Source organism: Rhipicephalus sanguineus, unplaced genomic scaffold (assembly GCF_013339695.2).
Source record: "Rhipicephalus sanguineus isolate Rsan-2018 unplaced genomic scaffold, BIME_Rsan_1.4 Seq560, whole genome shotgun sequence".
Classification (NCBI taxonomy): Eukaryota; Metazoa; Arthropoda; class Arachnida; order Ixodida; family Ixodidae; genus Rhipicephalus; species Rhipicephalus sanguineus.
The window spans coordinates 296,814-316,366 of NW_023615514.1; the positions used below are offsets into that span (position 1 = coordinate 296,814).

General features: G+C 46.0%; 2 protein-coding genes across 2 annotated transcripts in view; one reads left to right on the top strand and one right to left on the bottom strand.

The window, feature by feature from the left end:
• LOC125756725 (uncharacterized protein K02A2.6-like) overlaps positions 1 to 19,553 on the bottom strand; it is an 86,469-nt gene that overhangs the window by 14,444 nt on the left and 52,472 nt on the right. The gene's annotated exons all lie outside the window — the stretch shown is intronic.
• Positions 18,525 to 19,553, top strand: part of LOC119377737 (uncharacterized) — a 62,305-nt gene continuing 61,276 nt past the window's right edge. The window contains exon 1 of the mRNA XM_049411641.1: positions 18,525 to 19,257. Within this exon, the coding sequence (XP_049267598.1) occupies positions 18,544 to 19,257 (714 nt within the window). The 5' untranslated portion in view covers positions 18,525 to 18,543. The remainder of the gene's footprint in view (positions 19,258 to 19,553) is intronic.

Below are 19,553 nucleotides of genomic sequence, written 5' to 3' on the forward strand. Positions count from 1 at the left end.
TAAGCAGTGCTTCCGCCACTGACGCCAGAAGGGCCATCGGGTACCCTGACTCACGAATGCGGTGGGTCTGGACGGTGGTCTCGGCTGTGGGACGCGCGCTTCCGCCCAGAAAAGGTTCTTGTAATTCCCTATGTCCACACTGTGTCACACAACCTACGGAAACTTGGCCGAAAGGTTGGTTTGGATGCGTTGTTCTCTGCGCCTGTGCGGCTGTCAGCCGTTTGCAAAGAAGCCACTTCGCAGAGCAAACAGAGGGAAGCATGCTGGATAAAGCACGGGAACCCTTACGTCACCTGCACCGAATGTGTCGTGTATTCTATACCGCTGACGCGTGAGAAGGTGTACGTTGGGCAAACGGGTAGATGCCTCAACACGAGGCTCACAGAGCACAGTTATCACTGCTCCCAGAAAGATGCAGGCCACCTTGCCATACACTGCAGGGACTGCGGCTGCGCACCCATGTTGGGCAACACGAGGGTGGTGTGTAGGGAAAAGGGCAAAATTCCACGTGAAATTTTAGAAGCGGCAGAAATTTTGGAAAGGAGGGAAGACTCCATTAGATGCGCATCGGTTGCTCTATCTTCAAAAGAGCGGAAGTTTGGTTTTTGGTGTTGGTTTTTCGGGTTTTTTATCGTGTATTCTTTCGCTTTTGCTTTTTCATTTGATCGCGGCTTCCGAGTTTTGTTGCTCTTGGGATTATCTATTGAACTTGCTCTGCCAGATGCTACACGCATGCGCAACAATATGCTATTTGAGCAACTGTGGAGGTCAATAAAGATCAGTTGAAGTTCAGCGCTTGTGTCGTCCTTTTTGCGTGTTTTGTGTAGCTGTCTTAACCCGGTGTGCGCTGCCGTTTATCGTGAGTACCTTGTGTGCATCCCTGTCGACACTTGCACAGATACTGTTATAGGGCTGACGCGCTGGAGTTTTGACTACTGTGGCGGAGCCTGGTGGCGTGCGCCGAAGTTGCTTGGGTAGTCAAAAATGGACGCCGACCGGCGAGTTACGCAGGTCTCAGTTGCTTTAAGCATTTTACTTAATTTTGCGCCTCGTTTTCAGGCTCAAAAAGCGCTTAAAACGTACGCAGGAACTTGTCCGCTATGCCTGCAGAGTCTGACATGTTTGACGAGCGATCCCTGCTTCAACAAACCGTGCCGAAAGGTGGTCTGGGCGACGGCTCTGAGCAGCGCGCGGTCCCGAAGCGCGGTCGCCGCCGTTATTGTTGCGTGGTTAATTGCCTCGAACATGGGGGTAAGGATCCTAATGTGCGGTTTTACTGGTTCCCCTGAAAGCCGTACGAAGTGGAGCGACGGAACCGCTGGATACGTGCCGTCCGACGCGTGAAGTGAGTACGCGAGCAAAACGTGGTTTGCAACGTAACGTGCTGATTACTTTTCGTACGCGCGTGCACGCGTTTATATATGTATATATTCCCTGTGTGCAGTCCAGACGGCACGCCGTGTCTGCCGACGGCGATCACGAGGATAGCCGGCATTTCGTGCGAAACGAGAAAAACGATGCCATGAGTCACCCTGCGTATGTGCCTACGATTTTTCCGGCAGCTTACAGCCGGCTGCTTCCAACGGCCGGCTGTAAACATTGCGCGCCGTCGCTTCTCGATCGCCACCGCACGCTGACAGAATTTGACGAATTCCCTAGAAGCAAATGTTGAAAATTACGACCGTGCATGGGGAAAAAGTGTGTTTGCGACTGAATGCGGCAGAAAACGGCACACGACGCGAATGCGCTCATTCGGGCCGCCGACGGCTAGCCTTCGTCACTGGACCTTTCTTGATTCCGTTTCGTCGTGTAATGCAAATCATGTCGGCTTTCTTAACAGCAATCTTTTCGTTTATGCACTGGCGTTAATCGCGCGAGCATCCCTCGTAAAACTTAACTCGAGTTCAACGTCGTATGAGATTCGCTGCACTTGCGAGTTGCAGCGCGCCGAAATGGTTCCTTCAATCTCCTGCACGTCGTAAACATACTTGACGATGACGAGCTTCTTGCGGTTACGCAGATTGCTTGACCTGAAGAACTCAGCCACGCCAGAAACTGGCCGAGATCCAAAGCGCAGCACAACCGACAGCGGCGGCTCCATTGCGCATCTGAGCTTAGTGCTGCATGCGGCCGCCAGTCTGACTACTCGAAACCAAAGAACTTGTCGTAGGGGGCGCTTTTTAGCACCGTTTTCGCAGCGCCGCCTGGGCAGCCAGTCAGGCCTATACAGAACATTTGTTCTGCTTTCCAATCGGCACACGATGGCCTTGATGTCACGTTGGACAACCGGCTGCAGTTCCAGGATTTGGAAATCAGTGCCGGGTCGGAGCACACGTGTTGGATGTACACGACACGCAGTGGTAAACCTATCTTGCCATTTGAGTCTAATCACACGAAACTTATAAAAAGAGGCATTGCAAAATCGTGCGTGATGCAGGCAACTAAACAATGATGTCAGCACAGAAAGAGTGAAAGCATGAGCTTGCAAATAGAGCGCTTGAAGAAGGGTGGTTATCCCAACGGGGTCCTGTCGGCAGTGGCAGAATGCTTCCTAAAAGAGAATAATAGCCGCGGGAAGGAAAAGGAAAGAAATAAGAATCCGGTGGTAGTGTTGCCGTACGTGCAGACCGTCGCGCATAGATTAAAAAGCGGCTTCCCGGCATGGTGTGCAAGTGGTATTCTCGGCGTCCAAAAAGCTGGTAAGCTTGTGTAGGAAAGTCAACTCCCAGAGTAGTAAAGGCAACGCCCGAGACGCAGAATGTGGTGCCAGACACGTGAAAAAATTTGTTGAGTGCAAGGTAGGAGTAGTATACAGGGTTCCTTTGACCTGCGGGGCATCTTACATTGGGCAGACGGGCAGGTGCCTGAACAAAAAGCTTCAGGAACACAAGAATTTGTGTAGTAGGGTTGCGATCGAAGGGAATCTCGCTCAGCACTGTTCTGATTTTAAATGTAATCCAAATTTCAGGGACACTTCTGTTGTGGCCCACAGCAAGGACAAAAACACAAGAACTATCATAGAAGCTTACAGTATGATGTCGGGGATGTTTGGCGCATGCGTTAGCTCCCATCTATAGCACTCACAGAAAGACAAGTGGCATGTTTAGCGACACAAATATAAATGTAATCGGAGCACAAGTGTCTTCTTGATACAGATACGAAGCCGGAAACAACGTAGAGTTTGAATTAGATTAACGCACGTGTTTTACTGCACAGATAGCACCGATGCTTCGCTCATGTGTGGTTTGCCTACAGTGCCCTTTCCTTCGTATGTTACGTCTCTCCCTCGATTCCTTTTTTGATCTCCTTGGTCCAATAAATTCAGTTGTTAGATGCGCTTCGTCTGTGTTGTCAATGTTTCTTCTTGTCCTCAGCGTTGCAGCGCTAAAATATTCTTTTTAATATATTTTTAGCTGGTTTCCTCTGGAGCTGGTTTAGCTGGTTTCCTCCGCAGAAGAGTCGGCGGAGGAGCAGGAGGGCGGCGCGGTGCGCTTCCAGGGGGGGGGGGGCGTCTGAGGCGGGGGTGACCCGCGGCAGGTTGTCTCACTCTCCTGTTGTGGGGGGCGAACGGGTTTTAAAGAAGATAGTACTTAAACGCAGAAATTTTTGTCTGTCTGTCACCCGATTCAGCCACCCGGCCAAAGTTGAACTACCTTCCGAACGCCCAGCCATCTTGAACTGGTGGCTAGGTTCATACTTGTGTACATTGTCGATCAAAGAGCAAACATTGCGCATATCTGAGGCGCAACATCACTAGGTAAGTATTAGGTGGTGTGTTCCTTTAATAGAAAATACGTAGATACGTAATTCTAAAGACCCTAGTTTCTTAAGCTGCGCTGAAAATGCGGCTGCGCTGAAAATGCCACGCTATGCACGCCGACGAAAGCCCTCTGCCACGGAGAAAGGAAAGAACCTCTTCCGAGCCCTCTGCACAACATAGCCTCCGAGATGGCGGGCGCGAAACCTTAGAGTTAATATTAACTCTATGCGCGAAACCCGCCGCGCGCCCGCCATCTCGTAGGCCATGTGCACAAACTCATGTTTCCCTAGGTATTGCCAGATGGCGCCCATATCTCACGCAGCGCTAATCTAGCGTCTTTGAGCGATATTTGTAGCGAAGCACGCAGATACGCGGCCAATTTTCTGTCCTGCTGTGTACAGCATTCCTCCCGGTTGCTGCTGCTTTCCGGCTCCAGAAGCGGGTTTTGAGGAGAGCGTTTCTGGCTCTCTGGGTGCCTTTGCGACGAGGCTGCCGGCGAGATGGCCGCGGTTGTCTGCTGGGTTGACTTTCCTGACAGGGATCAAGGAGGTGTAGTGGGGAGTGCTGTCATGGCGCTCGCCTGACCCTTCCTGGCTTTGCCTGGCTGTGGTGCGTTCTTCGGGGCGGTCAGAGCCCTGGCGGCCGTTCGGGTGCGTGTGCGGCACGCATGCGCAACTATCCTCCTTCCCTCTCTCAAACAGCTGCGTGTTACTCTCTCCACTTCTCTACCAGCCCCTGCTTGCGCTTCCCCTGCGTTCTCGCTTCTGCTCTCGCGGCGCAAGCGCTACTCTCCTCCTCTAAGCGGGTAGAGCGCAGCGCGAATTTCAAGATCCACCGATTGCACCGCTGAAGTGAACCTCACGGTTCACTTCAGCGTCAAGTACTACACGCTGCTCAATAAAGGTCTTCGTTAACCGTTTCGCCTTCGTCACAACGTTAACAATACCGTTAATACAACGTTAATAACACCGTTAATAACGATCCGAGGTCGGTAGTATGCCCGAGGTCGGTAGCATGCCCAACGAACGCCAACGGAACGCGATCGTGCAAGTGCTCCCGCTTCGCATCGTCTCATGTCCCCTTTAGCGGGAGATGGTGTAATTTCTTTCATTTTTTTAATTTGATGATCACGAGCGGGGCACGGTGTTCCAGAATGCTGGCGCAACTAAAGATGCGAATATTTTCTTTTCACTTCGAGCGAATTCACGCTGGTAAGAAGAAACAATATAATTACAGCCACCCGCTGTTGTGGCGTATCGGATATGGTGTTACGCTGTGAAACACGGCGTCGCGGAATCAAATCGTGTCTCGATGTGGGCTAAATTTATATACGCCTCTGGCATTCAAAGTAGTCCACAGTCCCTCACTGGAGCGCGTCTTATGGGCGTATCATGGTTCGCAAAACCGCACAAATCAATTCAATACGACCAAGCGAAATATATCTCCATAAGTTTGGTTGCCGCTGTACAGTAGAAATTTTACAGGAGCAAGAGTATGCGTGTCGGCGCCCAGCAGCTTTTCAATGATTGGGATTTAATATCATCTTGTGGTTCAGTGTAGAATGGTAAAGCCAAAGCAAACAAACAACTCACAATACTGCGATATTCTTAGACAGCTAGGGAGAAACCAGCAATGCTTAACATGCTACGTAGGCCGCGGCGGCTGCATTTTCGATGGAGGCGAAAATGTTTGAGGCCCGCGTACTTAGATTTAGGTGCACGTTAAAGAACCCCAGGTGGTCGAAATTTCCGGAGCCCTCCACTACGGCGTCTCTCATAATCATATCGTGGTTTTGGGACGTTAATCCCCAGATATTATTATTATTAACATGCTACGTAAATGTACAGTGCGGTCCACTGTTAGTGGGAACACGCGATCTCGTGGCCGGCGGCCCACGTGGCGCAAACTGGCGGCGAGATTTGTAAACGCGGCGCGTAAAGGCGACAAGGCGGCGTTTGTCGCTGTTCGTCTGCTACTTTCCGCCCCTGCCCTTGGCGAGCGGTGCGATTCATGTAGCCGCCACTCTACCTGCGCCTCATCGGCTAATCAGCAGGCAGAAAAAAAGGTGTGGTTTGTTTTGTTGCACTGGTTTTTCACCAGTTTTGATGCGATGCGATTCGCGGCGCCCAGCGGCCGAATTTCGACTAGGGCCCCCAGCTGTGGAATTCTGTGAAAGTGATAAGGAAGCCTGTCACTTGCATAACCCTAGTATAAGTGCTCATTATGACAATGACTTTTATTTTTGCATCAATACAATAATTGATTCGAAGGGGCGGGCGGTAAAAGCTGTCGTTTAGACAGCTTGACGAGGCCGCCGGCCCCCTCATTGGCGCTAACAGCAGCAATATATTAACAATATATCAACATGATATAGCAATATATAACACAAGACACATATAGAAATAAAGCAGCAGTCTAAACAGCAGCGATATATTAACAATATATCGACATAATTGAGCAATATATAACACAAGACACATATAGGAAAAGGTACAATTATGTCTAATTTTACAAAATTGCAATCCTTTGAAGAGACAAAGAAAAAAAACGCAAGATAATAACATTATTCACACGTAACCTTGGTTGTTGCAGAACACAAAAAAAAGAAAGATAACACATACACATGTGAAATATTTACAAATGAGAGCCATCAGAAGAATGTTTTTCAAGAGTATCTGTCTTGAGTTCAAAAAAACTGCGTATAGCTTTAAAGGACATGTTCTATAATTGTAGCCCTTCGCAAATTAATCTGTTTAATAATCTTGATAAGTTATTTCCGAGTGTTTGTTTTCCATATGTTGTTCGCACTGTTGGTATTTTCCAGTATTCCCTTTTACGTGTTGCATATGCCGTGGTGTTTTCTTGTAACCTGGAAAGGTCCTTAAGAAAATCCGATCTAGTTTTTAACTCTTGTTTATATGCCCTACACAAACGGTAATCATATAGTGTTGTGGCTGGCACTACCCTATATTTTAAGAAATATTCGCGTGTGTGGAAGTGACTTGGGACATTTTCAATTGCGCGTAGGAACTTTTTTTGTAGAACGTGTATTTTGTGTAGATTTCCTTGAGTAGTGGTGCCCCAAAGTAAGTGACAGTAATTAAGTCGGGACTGAAACAAACCGTTAAAAATTAGCATCATATAACATTCTGTGGCAGTATATGGCGATTGCGGTAAACAATACCAGTCACCTGAGACAGCTTTGTTGCTAAGCAATCTACATGTGTATCCCAGCATAATGTTTCCTGAAAGACGACGACTAATGGTTTAAAGCTGGATACAAGGGCAATGGGCGAGGAGTTTAGTGTTATACCTTTATTAACACTAACCTTTTCATTTTTACTGCGAAATAACATAGCTTTTGTTTTATTTGTATTTAATTTAAAACTGTCTTGACGTACCCATTCGTGTAACTTCTGTAAGGTTAAGTTGGCTTCATCAATTAATTCATCAACCGAATTCCCTATTAAAAAGGTGCTTGTATCGTCAGCGTAAATTATATATTTTGCCTGAAGGTTTACACTCTTAAAAAAAAGGGTGTCTGTACTGACTACCTTTGGGTGGTAATCGCCTTGCTACACATATGATGACCTTTTGGGGTGTCAAACGACTCCCTTCGTTCTTCAGACCAACGACTCCCTTCTTCACAAGAGAGAGAGAGTATGTATTACTCCCAACGCAGGAGTCTACGCGACTACCTTTTATTTCCCGCTAGTACCTCCAGGTAGTCAGGGTGACCCCTTTGCCATGGTAACGCTGACCCCCACTGGAGCGTTCCTTTGACTCCGTTGTCCTTAAGGACAGTGGTGTACATGACTCCCCTGGCAAGAGTCAGTGCGACCACTTCGTGGTACTCAATCAGACACTCTGCAACAAATAATGCGTTTGTTTTTCTTCTTGGTCGATATTGATGAAACTTGCTGAGTTTAGGTTTACTTATGTGGCGATTTCAAATATGCAATTATCTGGAAGAAAACGCAGTTTTAACACATAAAACTTTCATGTGTCTTGATGAGCAAGCCTTTCCAAACTTGGAGAGTTACAAAGTAAATCGACATATCGCTATAGTTAGGGGATAAAAACTGTATGCAATAGTTTTAAAGGGGTTTACTGCGGTGTTCTGGCATAATGTTCATGAACCCACTAGCCCACATACGAACCCGCGTTTTAAACCCATTTGAGTTAAAAGTTACGTAATATTGAACTCTCGTGAGCGAATCACCAGCTAAACATACACTTACTGGTCAATGTTCAGCATACTATAACTATTGTTAAGTGGGTTTAGAACATGCATTCTGGTTATGTTGCATACAGTTCCCGTTTCATATTATTGTGATATGCTTAATTTGTAACTCGTTCAGGTTTGTAACTCGTGCAGGCATAACATGGCACATGAAATGTTTGATATACTTAACGCGACATATAATAGTAAAAAAATATTTGCATTTTCAAAATCAGCGTACAAATACACATAAACTAAACAAGTTTTATAGAGATTGATCAAGAATTTCAAAGAACTTCAAATCAGAGCGAACACCATTAGGGTTTTTATCTGACAATCGACGAAAGTTGGTGCCGCTACCTCTTGTTACTCAACAAGGCACTTCCACCGGGTTTACTCAAACAGGAACACTGTGGTGGATGCATGACAGCCGCAACAAGTTTTTGTAGCAACTTTACAGTGGTGCACTCGATTCCTCTGGGGGAAATAAAATACTACTCGAAGTTTATATAGAGGAGTCTCAGAACAATTGCCGCCGCGTAAAACAACAAAAAATGTTTATTCTAGAAGAAAGTAAGCCATGCAACACGGAAACAGAAGAGATGCGGACAGCTCAAACGCTAGCGTTTGGTTTGTCTGTGTCTTTTCTCTTTCACGTCTGCATGCCTACATCCTACAATGAATTCCTATAAACAAACTGAAATTTCTGTGATTCGTAAAATTATTCTCTGGATCGGTTTTAAACACTTCATGCCATTTCATACATGTTCATATTGTAATGACAACCTCCGTTTGATCAATAAGCACCTAATATAGGCACAACATCCTGAGAATAATGCGTAGTCCTTAGCCACGTCTCCACATTGTTAAGCATTAATATATATATATATATATATATATATATATATATTATATATATATATATATTATATGCGTGCGTGTGTGTGTGTGTGTCATTCTATGCCAAGTGTCCCAGACGTGGCGCTCGCACATCGCAGATTTTGCTGATAAAATTTGTGCCTTTTTCCTGTGCCACAAGGAGTTTTGTGGCAAAGCACTTTTGCTCGAAAAAAATTTTGACAATCATGGCGCCCCCTCGAAATTCGCTTCTATTTATTAAACTGTACCTAATAGAAAAATGTGTATAAAATCTATTTTTGTGTGTTGAGCTACGAAACCGCGCTTGCGCTATCGCAGAGGTTCTGTTTAGTTGTCCCATTCATTATTTCCGAATTTTTGTGTTTCACTACTAGCTACGTAGCTTCAAAAACTACAAAAATCTTCAAAGTTCGTGAATTTTTCTTGAGCTATCTGGAACTCACCCTAACCAATATTAATAATAGCCTGATTTCCAGGAAATTGTATTTTAGTACAGAAATGTTTAGGGGTAAAATAAGACTTCAAATCTTTCCGAAAAAAATTGTGATATTAGAGAAAATGTACGATTTGTCGCATGTTTGACCGTATTTTTCATACCGATGCGGTCCAAGTAAAAATCCTCGTCATATGGCGTGTGATAGAAGACTTCATTCGTGAAGTAATGAAGAAAGTCTAATCAAATAATTTTTTGTTTAAGGAAGAAAATAATTTTTGAATTTGGCCCTCCGAACGCGCAGTGCATTCATTTTGTTGTCACTTCGCCGCAAAGCTCGTGGTCGCCCTTGCAGCTGACACTCGTCACAGGCAGCGGCCAGATGCGAGATGTATGTCAGTGGCTCGTGAGTGGTCGAAAGTCTTGTCACGTGATGTCAGGGCGACGAGTAATGAATTCGCGTTACAATGTGAGCTTCCTTGGCGCGGCCAAGGGAAGTATGGACGCCCGAGAGCAGCTATGGCATCGTTGGCACAATGTCTTAGAGGGCCGTCTGTACAACACTTATACCCTGAGAAACAAGTGTATACAGTGTGCATTATTTCTTTCAGTATGTGTATGCTAGTTGTGCAGACGTCCCTCTAGCACATTGTGCCAACGACTCCACAGGCTGCTCTCGGGCGTCCATACTTCCCATCGGGCCCGCCTAGCAAGTTCACATTGTAACGCAAATTTATTACTCGTCGCCCTGACAGCGCGACAAGACTTTCGACCACTCACGAGCCACTGACATACATCTCGCATCTGGCCGCTGCCTGTGACGAGTGTCAGCTGTAAGGGCGACCACGTGCTTTGCGGCGAAGTGGCAACAAAATGAAATGCACTGCGCGTTCGGAGGGCCAAATTCAAAAATTATTTTCTTCCTTAAAACACAAAAAAATGATTTGATTAGACTTTCTTCATTACTTCACGATGAAGTCTTCTATCAAACGCCATATGACGAGGATTTTTACTTGGACCGCATCGGTATGAAAAATACGGTCAAACATGCGACAAATCGTACATTTTCTCTAATATCACAATTTTTTTCGGAAAGATTTGAAGTCTTATTTTACCCCTAAACATTTCTGTACTAAAATACAATTTCCTGGAAATCAGGCTATTATTAATATTGGTTAGGGTGAGTTCCAGATAGCTCAAGAAAAATTCACGAACTTTGAAGATTTTTGTAGTTTTTGAAGCTACGTAGCTAGTAGTGAAACACAAAATTCGGAAATAATGAATGGGACAACTAAACAGAACCTCTGCGATAGCGCAAGCGCGGTTTCGTAGCTCAACACACAAAAATAGATTTTATACACATTTTTTATTAGGTACAGTTTAATAAATAGAAGCGAATTTCGAGGGGGCGCCATGATTGTCAAAATTTTTTTCGAGCAAAAGTGCTTTGCCACAAAACTCCTTGTGGCACAGGAAAAAGGCACAAATTTTATCAGCAAAATCTGCGATGTGCGAGCGCCACGTCTGGGACACTTGGCATAGAATGACACACACACACACACACGCACATATATATATATATATATATTATATATATATATATATAATATATATATATATATATATATATATAATGCTTAACAATGGTGGAGACGTGGCTAAGGACTACGCATTATTCTCAGGATGTTGTGCCTATAGTTTAGGTGCTTATTGATCAAACAGGAGGTTGTCATTACAATATGAACATGTATGAAATGGCATGAAGTGTTTAAAACCGATCCAGAGAATAATTTTACGAATCACAGAAATTTCAGTTTGTTTATAGGAATTCATTGTAGGATGTAGGCATGCAGACGTGAAAGAGAAAGAAAAGACAAACCAAACGCTAGCGTTTGAGCTGTCCGCATCTCTTCTGTTTCCGTGTTGCATGGCTTACTTTCTTCTAGAATAAACATTTTTGTTGTTTTACGCGAGCGGCAATTGTTCTGAGACTCCTCTATAAAGTCTTGTCGCGCTGTCAGGGCGACGAGTAATAAATTTGCGTTACAATGTGAACTTGCTAGGCGGGCCCGATGGGAAGTATGGACGCCCGAGAGCAGCCTGTGGAGTCGTTGGCACAATGTGCTAGAGGGACGTCTGCACAACTAGCATACACATACTGAAAGAAATAATGCACACTGTATACACTTGTTTCTCAGGGTATAAGTGTTGTACAGACGGCCCTCTAAGACATTGTGCCAACGATGCCATAGGCTGCTCTCGGGCGTCCATACTTCCCATTGGCCGCGCCAAGGAAGCTCACATTGTAACGCGAATTCATTACTCGTCGCCCTGACATCAACGTGACAAGACTTTCGACCACTCACGAGCCACTGACATACATCTCGCATCTGGCCGCTGCCTGTGACGAGTGTCAGCTGCAAGGGCGACCACGAGCTTTGCGGCGAAGTGACAACAAAATGAAATGCACTGCGCGTTCGGAGGGCCAAATTCAAAAATTATTTTCTTCCTTAAAACAAAAAATTATTTGATTAGACTTTCTTCATTACTTAACAATGAAGTATTCTATCAAACGCCGCATGACGAGGTTTTTTACTTGGACCGCATCAGTAGGAAAAATACGGTCAAACATGCCCCAAATCGTATATTTTCTCTAATTTCACAAGTTTTTTCGGAAAGATTTGAAGTCTATTTTACCCCTAAACATTTCTCTACTAAAATAAACTTTCCTGAAAATCACGCTATGTTGGGGCCGGGTGCATTAGATTGATTTTGATCAGCTGAGCTTACTTACCCTTCAAATATATATCGGTGCAACGTTGCTCTATGTGTCACCACACTCGACTTGCAACCGAGATTTCAACTCGCAATTTCATGTTTTTCTGGCATGTATGGAATAAGGAAACTCGATATTGGCGCGCACCACTCCGTTTTACCCGCTATTAGATTGATTTTGATCAGCTGAGCTTACTTACCCTTCAAATATATATCGGTGCAACGTTGCTCTATGTGTCACCACACTCGACTTGCAACCGAGATTTCAACTCGCAATTTCATGTTTTTCTGGCATGTATGGAATAAGGAAACTCGATATTGGCGCGCACCACTCCGTTTTACCCGCTACTGGATAGTCCAGTGCGGTTTTCGTCGTTGCCAAGCCATTGAAACACGATAGCAAAATCCGTGCAACTGGAACATCAGAAAGACAAGTGGCAAAGCTACGTGTGAAGCGAATAAAAGAGTTGTAGGAAGCCGGCAGAACTCACCTGAAATCTATAACGACCGTAGGAGCGTCGTCCACGGGCTTCGTCTGTCAGTGCCACTGGGATCCGTCATGCGCTGCCATCTTGCTCAGGCAAGTTTACGACGAAACGAAGCTTACTGCAGGGACTTCTCCGTTTGGATGCTGCTCTTCCCAAACACTGAGTGACACTGCTTCAGCCAGTCACGGCAAGAGCGAGCCGACGATACGATACTACGCCACGAATGCATAGCACGAAGAAAGTCACGCAAAACGATCACTTGCAATCACGCCTGACGACACAGATTATTCTGGCAGACTAAAGAACGACCACAACGAGACGGATCACAAACAATGCCGTCTAACGACGCCAAAATGGCTGTCTCGTATTGATGGCTTCGGCTTTGGATTAAAGTAGCCTCCACGTACGCCTAAATGGTTTCGGTTTTGTTTTTGTGCTATAGAACACACATCCGTGCATAGTTAATGCTCTATTGAATAATATCAGGGTGGAGGAGGCGAAGCGGGCCCTGTGTGTGTGTCTGTAAGGGCTGTACGGTCCCAGGCAGCACGCCGGCATTGGACCAATCTCGGAACAATGTTGGTAAACATTGGCAGAAATATTGGTCCTGCGTTGGCTTTTGGGGGTTTGCTACACCTAAATGTGCATTGGTCCAATATTGGATGCCAATGATTTTCCAATAATGGCAAGGATGGCTGTAGCCAACATTGTCCGTCCAACATATCGCCAATAATGGCAAGGATGGCTGTAGCCAACATTGTTCGTCGTACGTATCGCCAACATTGTATAAATATTGGCAGCTCCAATATTTTTTGCCAGCTTTTATCGTTGGCTGCACCATCGTTCTTTTATTTCCAGCGTTTAACGCTGGAAATGAAAACATTTTCCACTGAATGTGTAGTTTAACGTGAGGTAGATTTTTGTGCACGTAAATAAATGTATGTTGCCCACGCTTTTGCTTTTAGGCAAGCAGCAACGATAATCAGCGTACAAAAGCTGAGAGTACACACAAGTTTATTCTGCATGTATACATATGGCAAAGATACTGCAAGTGTTGAAAATAATTTCGCATTTCGCGCTTTGTTCTGCTGACCGCTTGCTGGCAGATAACAGCTGCACAGAACCTACACTAATTACCTTCAATAACGTCCTTATATTAGAAATCGGGGAAACGGGACCACTCACAAACACACACGCCTCCCTAGGTGTTAGCGCTTATTTAATTTGCCAGTTCACCGAAGGTTCAAAAGGAAGTCAGTGAAAAGCGAAGCGTGATAGAAAATGAAATAAATGAACATGTACACGTGAACAGACATTCGATACAGCCGAGATCTATAACCATCTTGAACTACCAGAAAGTTCATCGCCTATTTATTAATTAAAAGGTGACTGCGGCAAGAGCTTGAAAGTCTGCGACAACTTCACAACTAATAAAATTTGTGTGTTACAAATCCATCATTTCTTTGCGCGAATCCAGCGGCGAAGGGCAAATGAAAAAAGGGTGTTAAGCTGACGCACTACAACGCGAGAAAAGAACAAAATAGCACAGGCAAATGCTGACAACATCGCTGAGGGCGAGAACTTAACCAACTTACTTCGAAGCGCACAATAAAGCCCCCCACATCGGTATTCACAAACTAGCAAATTTAAAAAAAACTTACGCGGTAATGTAGACAATAATAAACGCAGCACACATTTCACTTGCGAACAACACGGAAAGTAACATGCGACGAAGGAGAAAAACGACTTACTGAACGCGATACGAACACAAAAATCCGGCGGAAAGTTTGCGAGTTGTCAGAACACATCGGCGCTCATCTGCGGATCGCTCTTCAAAAGTCAAAACAGTCAGGTCCGATGAAGAACAGGGCAGCTGCCTTCTCACTGTGGCATCGCCGTCGAATCTCGGTATCCGTAGAATCGTGGCATCCTGTCTCGGTATCCGACTCCGTTTTTTCCCGATGACTCTATGCTGGGAGCCCGAACGAGGGAAAGTAACCGCCACTGACTGACGAAGAATAGCCGCCGGCCAGAAGGGGCCGAAACGCGTACGCATCTTCCGAGGTGCCGTCGTCTCCCGCCATCTCCCTCACCCACCCCCCCCTCGTTTTCAAAGGCATTGAAAGCGAACCGTCGTGGGCGGAGCAGCCGTCAAGTGACAAGTGTTTTATGACCAGCGACCACCGCGCTGCCCCACTGCCGCGAGGAGAGGACGTGCAATTCCGGAGCAAAACATGGCGCCGCGCTGCTTCTCCGGCCTCCCGATCACCGAGAACATTTATTCAAAGTGAACACGTCGGTTGTGTGAAGCGTGAAAGTGCAAACATAACTCATCGATCATTTAAAGATTCCGCGGGCGATACCGTAGTCTGGACAGCACGTCTTAGCGCGCACACAAAGAAGTTATAATCATGTAATCCAACCAGTCGTGTAGCAAACACGAAAATACACAGCGTGGTTGAAGTCACATGAAATGTTTTGATTGTTTGCCGCTAATAAAGCCGTGAGAATAATTTCGGTGCGTGTGCGGTGCGCAGAAGGCGCACCAGCGCAGAGGCCCATTGCGAAGCAGATGACTTCTATTCTACTCCATTAACTCGTCAACGCTATGTACAGCTTCAATCAATGTAAAAGTAGGGCTTTTTGGTTGTTTTTATACAGTTGCGATGTATACGCTGGCTGTATCACACAATTAACTTTAACTTTCAACAAGCATTGCAAAGTGAGATTTTGTTTTGTGTTTCCTTTCTCATAGATGTATTTCCCACAGCGCGCAAAACTCAGTTGAGAACTTGGTACTTATTTTACATTGCTCAACATCTGTAAAACGAATTTTGTCCAACTATTTCGCATATATTTTGTGCCACACTAAATGCCAACCTAAAAATCAAGACCCTGTGTGCGCCATTGTTCCCTTTATATAGACTGGAATTTGCAGTTTTATTTGCTGGCTGACAACGATGGACTGTTTTTGCCATCTTTATACAGTAAAAGCTCGTTAATTCCACACTTATTAATTCGGAAAGTCGGATAATTAGGACGCGTTCTCTGGTCCCTGCAAGCATGTTTATTGTTTAACGGCATCACTCTCGTTAATTGGGCCATACCTGTCCGCAACCCGGTTAATTCGAACGAACCTCTTAGTAGGGTGGGGGGCGCTGCGACGAACCTTTGCCCCCCTAATGGGGAACCCTGCGCGCGCCTATGGTGATAAGTAACCAGAAATCTTCTTTGAGGTGCGCTGGATGCCGGACAAATTGATTTTCATAAGCGTGCATGCAGGTGGTGGCTCGATTCGGGCTAACCTTCCCTCAGTGATGGTAAAAGGGGAAAAAAAACATTCTTGCCGATTAATCATGCATATGCTTGCCAGTGTTTAAGACATTGGAGCGAAACGTGTAACTCTGGGACAATTGTCCGGCGCGTAGCATGGCCGTCCAATATTGTTTAACAGTCAGATTGACTGGAAACATATCCGATCTACTGCCATTACTTAACCAATATTGTTTTACCAATGGATAAGCTGGCCCAATATGCCATCCATACGGCCTGGTTCTGCCAATATCGTGTTTACATCGGGAACCATGGGCCGTTGTTGCCAACCTCAAAGAATAGCACGACCATATTGTAGTTGGCTGGCAAAGATGGACCATTATTGGCATCCTTGTAGGCTGGCTTGCCAACATTGGTTTTATAGTGGTTTGTATGGGCCATCATTGGGCCATCGTTTGCCAACGTATAAACAATATTGGACCAATGTGCTGTGCTGCCTGGGGTGGGAGGGGGCGCAAGTGAGCGTGCATCCTCTGCTCTAGGGGCTAGGGAGAGTGCGGTGAGGCCGTGTGTGCGTTCTAGTGCTCAACGTTTGCTGATCGATTTGGTGGCCCGGGCGGATTATCGTGCAGATATAGTTTAGCTGTGGCGGGCAGAAATGATGACAACGCGCGCTATAATTCTGGTAGTATTGTCGCTCTTTAGGAGACGCGGTAAAGCGTCGCCTTGATAACCGGTCTGCGCTGTTATCATGCCAGCTTTGCGGCACATGTTTTTACGGCCGTCGAGTTAGATGTGTTCCCGATCGCCAGTGCGTTCAACACCATGCACGTTCATTTCACTAATAAGCGTATGTTTTCTGCCATACATGCTGTCGTAGGAATCTACAAACCTCGCTTGCAAACATGCAAAGATTCGCAAATTTGTCAGCGCTGCCGTTTGCAAACGTTGTCATAACTCTCAATGTATCGCTTGGGAGCAAGATTTTTTAAGAACCCTGTTTACTTGTAGACGTTTTCGTCGCGCTGTTTCAGCATTATCGTAACTGAAGCCATAACACAATACGTGCGTAATTCCACATTTTACGATCGCATGCTATATAGCGTAGTTTAGCGCAAAAAACAGGCAACAGACGAGTGAGAGGACAAGGACACTCGCCTCTCACTCGTCTGTTGCCTGTTTTTTGCGCTAAACTACGCTATGACTGACTCGTTCCAACTCGCCCAACAAGCAACGTTGCATGCTATATATTCTAACCAAAATTTTTCGGTATACCACAAGCCAAAGCAGCGAGCTGTATCTTGGTCGCAGCCAGTGAAGCTTTCTTTAAAAAAAAAAACCCCACCCTGTATATGCAGAACCATCACTGACTCCCTTGGAGCAAGGGAGTCATCTATTTCATTCAGGAGCGTCAACCAGAGCATTGTGACTCCCCTTAGAAAAAAAGGTGGTCATCGGCTGCCACAAAGAGAGTCAAGCAGACGTGACTCCCTTTTGACTCTCTTTTTTTTAATAGTGTATGTTGATAATATCATTAATATAGAGATTAAAAAGGAATGGGCCCAAGATGCTGCCTTGTGGCACAACTGTAGACACGACGAGAGGACTAGAGAGATCCTGGTTTCTGTCGACTCTCTGGATACGATGTTGTAGGTAGGATTTATTGAGGTGTGCCAGTTCAAGATGGCTGGGCGTTCAGCAAATGCTTAAAGTTTGGCCGGGTGGCTGAATCGTGTGACAGACAGACAGACCAAAATTTCTGCGTTCCAGTATCCCAAGAAAGACTGTCGTTTTTAATACTGCCGCCGCGGCTATACGCCGTGTGGTTTCACGTGGCAGTAAACATGTAAATGCATGCTGTGCGAACAAAACAGCGGTCGCTATATCTCGAAATTATACTCACGAGATCCTTGCTGCAACACGATAATGCGCCTGTCCCTGTACGTCAGCACAGAAACAAGATGTATCAGCTCCGCCAGCGTGCATAATTCGTGTCACCGGTGCACGCTTGCGGATCGGTGCATTGTCGAAGGTTACAAACTGAGTGCCGCATTAGTTGTAATAGCGGAAGTAGCGGTCGTTAATTAGCGCTGGCGTGTGGGACAAAGACACTCATGCCCTGCCAAAGCAATTATGCTCTTATCACCTTACGGGCAAACAGCATTGGCCAACGGCTCCACAAGATAATTCTGTACCTATCCGTGGGCGTTTGCGCTTGCGGTCGAATTAGGCGTACGAACAAATCAAACACTGAGAAAGCACAGGCGACCAGATGGTATCTGCAAGAGTGATATATATGACGGCGTCAGCTCAATCTGCGCTTGTGTTTGACGCAGCTATTGTTGCCGTTCGCCTCAATGTTCATAGTAGATGCGACTATTAAAAGAAGAGGTTGGCCTTGACGCACACTGGCAGCAACCAACCTTGCGCTGATGGGCATATCTTCCAGTCACTATTCGAAGCACAGTGCCGCTGCCGGCTGCCTAGCGCTCTTAGTGCCTGGATATTCACTATTCACGTTGATAAACTTGTCTGCATTTCTCAATCTGATTTGTGACGCACCGAGTAGAACGAGCGCTTCAGAAAAAAAAAGAAAGGATACATCTCTGGCAGTGAAAAACTCCATACTCTAAGTTAACTGAGCGCTTCAGTTGGCGATCGCGTTTGTAGCAATTAGAGCGTTCCTGTCGTAGAAGTTGGCCAGCTCTCGACCATGAGTTTTGCTGAAAATAGGTTTCGACGCTCGACACGCATCCTCCGGTGGTCCGGCGCTTGGTTCATCCAAGATGCAACGAACTCCCCCGGTCGCGCACCTTTGAAAAGAACGCTGACTCGTCCTTACACCTGGTACTCAGCCCTATGCCTGTCAACCTTGTTCATCATCGAGTCCGGCCTCATCTTTTGGACTCTCCTCTTCAGCTTCGGCATGCGCAAGATGTTCTTGAACACGCTCTATGTTGTCCTCCACTGCACGGTGGTAACCAAGACTTTCCTAAGCGTCCTCTCGCTCTCTCTCAATGCGAAGAAGTTCAAAAAGCTCATGGGCAAGGCACGTCACTTTGAGACGTCGCGCAGCTTCCGGCCTCTGCCACAAGAGAAGCGGCTTATAAGCAAGGGTGCCCTGCGCATCTGGGGGCAAGGAATACTGATCCTCGTGTTTGTGATTATCCGCAACATGGACATGATGTACATGGTGGACATACGGAGCATACCGCTTCTGATTGTGCTCAACCTGGTGCTCGGATCGGCCAGCGTGCTGCTGGTGGTTTACGACGGTGCGTACAGCACCGTGCTGAAGGCCCTGGTCGAGATCTTCCTTGCCTACCTCCAGAAGGCTGTGTACACGCTCAAGACGTCACGTCATGTCACCGGCTCTACGGCCACCACCATGCTAGAAGCCTGCCGCCTGGACGTCAACTACATACAGGTAGCTAATCACAGCGTCTTAAGGCTTAAGCGACGTTGACTGCTTAACCTATTCATCATAGAGCAGGTAGCGCAAAAATTACGGGGACACAAGAAAGCGACATAAACACGGAGACGAGCGCTAACTGAAATTTATTCTCAGAATCCACGCCTATTTATAAACCAGCAGAGATCAAAACAGCACATCGTCACCCAAGAACGTACATCCTAAACTACAATGAATAGTATCACAACATCTTGATCGGCTCTTACAGCAAAAATGATACAAGCAAAATGTAACGCAGCCAAGATAAGCTA